Raw genomic sequence first — 6,000 nt, 5'->3', positions numbered from 1 at the left:
AATGAAGTTTTTTTTTTTTTTTAAAGCATTAACATATATTTGAAATGTTTTTTCTTTTGACATAGTCCCAGGACATCACCCAGTAGCACCTGTGCTGCCCTCACAAGGTGGCGCTTCCACGTGCACTGCGCCCACCTCTGGAGCGCATGTCAGCTTTTGACGCCAAGCTCAACGAGAACATGACAACGTGCCTCCAGTCTCAAAGAAATGTACCAGGACCTCGCGATTTCCCTTCATTGGAACCAAACTAATACACTGCATGTGGTCACACCTTTACAGACAATTTACACATGCATGCTTGACATTAAATACAGGATGCCATGTTTTGAACAACGTTGTATATTAAGTTTTAATTCAAGTGATTTTTCAAATCAGTTTCTTCACAGATACAGAGCTTTTAAGTTGTAGTCGTATCCCCCCCCCTCACTGTACAAGGCTAGAAAAAGTTCACAGCAACAGCACAACATACAAAATAACTTGTTTTTCCCCAGCTTTTTCTTTCTAGTTAAATACATCTGAACTCCAACTCCGGTACGATGCCAGACCATAGCAAAAAATTGATTTAAAGTCAAATGTATACAATCTTATTTACACAAGGAACATTTGATCAAAGTGCATTAAAGAGAGTCCTGATTGACTGTCATGTCTTTGAGGGATGGTGGGTAAATATATACAATGTTTACAAATGCTGTATTCATGAGATTCTTATGCAGCTTCAGTAATATAATAATAATAATAATAATAATGTTGAACACTGGCATGAAAAGCTTGTAAGAATGCTCTCCACGAGCTACTGTTGGAAAACAAAATATAAAGAGCAAAAAAAACAAAACGATATTACTGCCCAAATCATTACATAATCATACATCTGAGCCTGTTGGATCAGAGGAAGCAAGAAAGAAAAGTTTGGATTAAGTTTCCCATTGAACGCCTCACCTCTCAATGACCCCTGACCCCTCTTTCCTCCATGTTCAAAAAGAAGTCTTTAACACATGTTACGCCGGAAGGTTTAGAGCCAGTTTTAAATCCTGTCCAGTAGTCGATCCGCTTGCAGAGAAACGCACTGAGTCTTCCACGTCAGTTTGAACACAAAGAGGGGATCAAATTGTGGAAATTCACCGCGCTTCTCTCAACTGTAGTGAAAAGATGGCATCGGACTCCTTTGAGAGGACGGGGCAAAAAACAAGGAGCTGTGTCCCAAAAATAAGACAAAACCACAAAAAATAAACTAAACCTGAACACTGGAGTGAAAGCAGTTATGGACACACAATTCATTGTAATATTCACATAAATAAATAACATTTCCTCAAGTCATCCTCTCCACAGATAATGACATAATGCACTTCAGAAGGCATGTGGTCGGACTGCAAGGGCTGCTTCTACGGACAACCGTCGGCATGGGAACGAGGCGGCACCATGCAACACTACGGTTGCCGTAAAAGAAAAGGCCCAAACTCCAAAACGATCATGATAAATCGTCTTCTGTGCTCACTATCGAAATCTGGAGACAGAGGGAGAGAACGAACAGGTTTATTCCAATGTTTTGTGGCTGTTTGTGCGTCATTAGTTAAGACGGAGCAAGTGAAAACACCTCTAAAAGTTCAACCAACATGTTGCATCTTGATTTTCACCGTCAAACAAAGAGAAATGTATGCTGCAGCTGTGAGGGCGACTTCGTGTCCATCTTGCCTGGGTTCAGATTAATCTCTAATCTGTACAGAGCGATGTGCTCTCAATGCACTAAGGATTACTGAAGGCCACAAGGTCAGGGTGAGAGAGTAGTGGTAATTGACATCTAGTCTAAAGCGTCTGTGCCAGATTTCAATTATGTAAACTGACCAGTTGTACAAACTACCCAAAATAAAAAAAGAATGTCCCTTTTGCTAAATATTTCCCCTAAAGGAGTTCATTAAGGAGCGTTGCATAAAGCCTCTTAAGATTGTCTCCTTGCCGAAGTGTTCAGCCTCAGGCTGTCACAGTACATGTGCACTTCAGTTGCCATGGTTACACTTTACTCCCGTCACCATTCTTTCACGTTTGCTTGTTAGCTAGCGTCTCCAAAATGAACAGAGAGAATACAAAATCAAAGAAGCTCAAAGAACTGAGAACCACATTGTGATTTCTGTCCAAAGACTGAAAAGCTCAAGCACATAACAAAGTAAATTCAACAGCCATTACAAATACACAGATGTGGCAAGATGGACCAAATCAGAGAGAAATCTTTTAACAAAATATAACTAATGTTAATACGTGAGAGTTATGTTAACGTTTGGCCAACGGTGCCAATAACTAAAGGCTGGCCATGTGTATTCCAGTTCCTAAATCTTAGCACCTCCTCATCTTCAAATACCATACTTTCAGCCATTGTCTTTATGTTCCACTCATTATTTCACCCTTAAGAAAATGTAATAAAAAAAGTTCTGAGGAAAACATGTACTAAGGACCTTCTAGCTTATGGATTGCTCAAGTAGCTAAGGGCGAATACTTAGGATGTTGTCAGGGATTCCCCTTTGATCTCTACAGGAAATCTTTCTGGGGATTTTATGCTATGCTCATCTTTTCCTGAGGGGTAACCTTTTATCATACAAGAGGGCTCGTCGTGATTTCAGGGCACAGGGCTCTTTAAAAAGTGCTGCAACTGGTGGGGAGATGAACAACTGTTTGCCGACCCTACTCAACCTTGACGATCTGTGCTCAGAGGCCTTTTCAAAAGAGGCCTTTTACTCACCGCAGGGTAGGTGTGCCCTACGTTGGCGCCGTGCCGGGTGATGTCGATGTTGAGGTCTTCTTCTGTGGTCTTCAGGTAGACGGGGTTGTCAAAGTTCATGCTCTTCTGGTTCTTTAGCTGCCAGTTTCGCCACATCAGGTAGCCGCCACCCGCAGCCATCACCAGCAGCACTGAGCAGAGGGACAAGGGGACACAACCGCCGTCAGATAATCCATAATATTCAGCATCAGGGCTGATGGTACCCACATGTGTAGCCAGATGTTTGCATGTAGCCTTTCCTGTAGTAAATTGCTTGGCAGATGAGGTCTCATTCCATTACTGTAACGGCATTTCAAGCTTTCACAGTATTCGACGACAGCCCTTACATGACAGGGTACCTGGTTTGTTTCAATAAATACAAAAGTCTTCAGTGTGTGTGCATATTTGTGAAAGTGTGTGTTGTACGCACAGACTGGTAGGATGGCCCAGGCAGCAGCAGACCCTCTGGCTGTGGAGTTGACCTGGATCGACGTGCTCACGTTTGCCTCTGAGACAAAAGACAAAAACAAAAGCACAGGTCAACACTTTAAACCTAATACACACGTTCAGGACACCTGTTCAGTTAAAGGACATCTTTAAAAGAAAGGTTTAGTCAGAAGTTAGACTGACGCATACCATGTCAGATGTGTGTGCGTTCATTACTAGAAAGAGCTGATCTAAAACTCCTCAAGGGAAGGAGTCCTCATTGAGATACTGGGCAAACGGGGCCACAATGACCGCGATCACGGGTCCAAAGGATATTCAAATGCCCTCTTTTGATTAAAAATTTGGTTTAAAAAGAAAAAGAAAAAATTCTGGCGAAAACTGATTTCATTTATTCTTCCGCTGGGTGAACATGATCCAGCCTGAGTGTTTGTGTCAGCGACGAGTGAGTGACATGACTGGCAAACAGCTCTGCTGAAAGACTTCAGGACAAAGACCAAAAACAGGGTCTGTTAACTCATGTTCTTCCTGCCAGTCGGTCTGCTCTGCTGCCAAATGTCTTAGTGATGTAATCGACACGCCAACTAAAACATTTGAATGCGTTGGGGAAAAAAAAAAAAATTAAGCTTTGGTTTTACTTATTGGCAACCGATCCAAACTGTGGCAATCGGCCCATTAGCTCCTGCTGCAAAAATAAAAAATAAAAAAAAACTCTAAATCTTTACAAAACAGCTCACAGGAAATTACAAAGGCCTTGAAAGAAATTAAACTTTGTAGTTTTTCCAGTAGCAGGACGATGTACGTGGGATTGAGTCGAATAATGCTGCATTCATAGTATTAAAAAAAAGAAAAAAGGAACATTTCACCCAGTTCACCAGTGACTCAGTTTTAACAAAGGAGCTCCAAGGCACAGAAGATCTTTTTTTAATCTTTTGTCATTTGACAAGAAGTCGGCTAATAATCCATTTTAATTTCAATGTTTTAGTACCTTTAGTTATTTATGTGTAGACCCTATACTAACCAAGGTCTGCAACTCGCAACTTTTTTTTTTTTTTACTCATGGAAGTCTGCGAGTTTATTTTGTGTTCCCCAGAAATATGAAATCAGTGATTTTCTTTTGTGTCATTGTACGCATCTCTTACAACCCAGTTACCTCAAACACATTAATTTAACTAGAACCATAGTGGAACTTGGTTTTGGTTGTTTGTTGTACTTCCCAGTGTCGTCCACTAGGTGGTGCTCCGCTACTGGGCTGTACTTTCAGACAAACATTCTCTGGCACAGTTTGATGCCAAATGAAAATATCTTCCTCAGCAGCTTTCTACAGCAACAATGATGAGAACACGTCACACTGCAGATGCATCCAACGATGTCTATAGTGTTGCATGTGCAAGTGAGCAGAAGGATTTTTACTACCAATATGGCCTAAACACAACAAAATAAGTCAAACTGACTGAATTAAGTCATGAGAAGAATTAGAAATAAGAACTCAGCCCCCCTTGTGTTGCCGATTAGGAATAGGTCTTGTAACCAACTGCCTTTTCAGAGGATTAGGAGAGGAAACACGTCCTAGCACAGGTTTACAAAACACATTTTTAAGTGTTTACAGGACCAAGCACGCAGGCTAAATCTACATACAGCTCAAGTCAAAGCCTCAAATTTGACCCAAGACTAACAGCAATTAGATTACATCCAAATGTACCAGAATGCCATGAACAAAAAATAAAATCGTTAAGTAGGAGCATCCTCCCGGAATAGATTCTGGTCTCACATCACAACATCATGAGGAACAAACATTTCCCCAGCAGAGTTTCGTCAGTGTGATACACAAAGCCTGTGTTAATTTGATCTTTGAATAGATTACACATGAATTGTGATACAATCCAAAGAGAAATGTGTAGAAAGCAATACATGACACATTTTTGCAGTGAGAAAAAACCATGAGTATAGTCCAGCACACCAGCAAGGACTTCAGCCACAGTGCGTCAAAAGGATGAAGCAAAGTGACTTTACTACTCACTATAGACTTGTTATGATCACAACTTTCAGGTCTGAACCATAGACCAGAGGAGAGTTGGAATAGAATTCAATTGCTGATCTAAACACATCTGAACGTGCGTCATAACCGGCCAACAAACACCAAAGCACAGAGCGAAGCAATTATGGATATGCTAAAGAAAAAAAAAGATGTTCAACCCAGAATATTAAACATTTCTATACAGGACAGCAGACAGGACTTCAATTTTGGCAGTATGGCTGATTCAAGAATAGACATGGCCAAGAAAGACTAAATGCACAGAAACTAAAGCTGCAGCAAAAACAATTTAAAAGGACAGATGTCCAGATTAACAAATAAAATAGAAAAACAGCACCTGCATCCACAGTGAGGGAGAAGAGTAACTTATTTCATTTTTTTAACAACGCCCAACATGCTTTAAAAGCGAGTCAGAGGCCGGCAGCAGACGGTTTTACCTGGTGGTGGCTGTACCGAAGCTTTCCCATCATCCTTTGAGGGACCTTTGGTAGAATGTTCTGTCACAGAGAGAGCCAAGAGTCATGCTTTTGACAGCTAAACAGGCTACAGAAGTTGCCCCATTTTCAAATCGTACACACACGGGCAAAGTAGGCCTTTGAAAATAGACCAGATCTCAGGGGACTAAAGTAGTAAATAAACGCTTGATAGATGAAAGCAGGATTCATTTTTTGTTGAGAGAGCAGCCATCACCAAGCAAAGACACAAGACCTACATTCATAACGCCATCGACAACGCGCACAAACGAAAGCAGCTTTACATCGACAGACAATACTTA

General features: G+C 41.1%; 1 protein-coding gene across 2 annotated transcripts in view; it reads right to left on the bottom strand.

The window, feature by feature from the left end:
• Positions 1-326: 326 nt before the first annotated feature.
• vldlr (very low density lipoprotein receptor) overlaps positions 327-6,000 on the bottom strand; it is a 40,734-nt gene continuing 35,060 nt past the window's right edge. The window contains exons 17-20 of one of the 2 annotated variants that reach the window (XM_034547314.1): positions 5,663-5,722; positions 3,177-3,254; positions 2,729-2,898; positions 327-1,501 (exon numbers count right to left, since the gene is read on the bottom strand). In XM_034547314.1, the coding sequence (XP_034403205.1) occupies positions 1,466-1,501; positions 2,729-2,898; positions 3,177-3,254; positions 5,663-5,722 (344 nt within the window). In that variant the 3' untranslated portion in view covers positions 327-1,465. The remainder of the gene's footprint in view (positions 1,502-2,728; positions 2,899-3,176; positions 3,255-5,662; positions 5,723-6,000) is intronic. The other variant, XM_034547315.1, reaches the window with a different exon arrangement.

This window comes from Cyclopterus lumpus, chromosome 12, assembly GCF_009769545.1.
Source record: "Cyclopterus lumpus isolate fCycLum1 chromosome 12, fCycLum1.pri, whole genome shotgun sequence".
NCBI lineage: Eukaryota > Metazoa > Chordata > Actinopteri > Perciformes > Cyclopteridae > Cyclopterus > Cyclopterus lumpus.
Note: the sequence above shows the minus strand (reverse complement) of the source record. Positions and strands in the feature narration are given on the sequence as shown.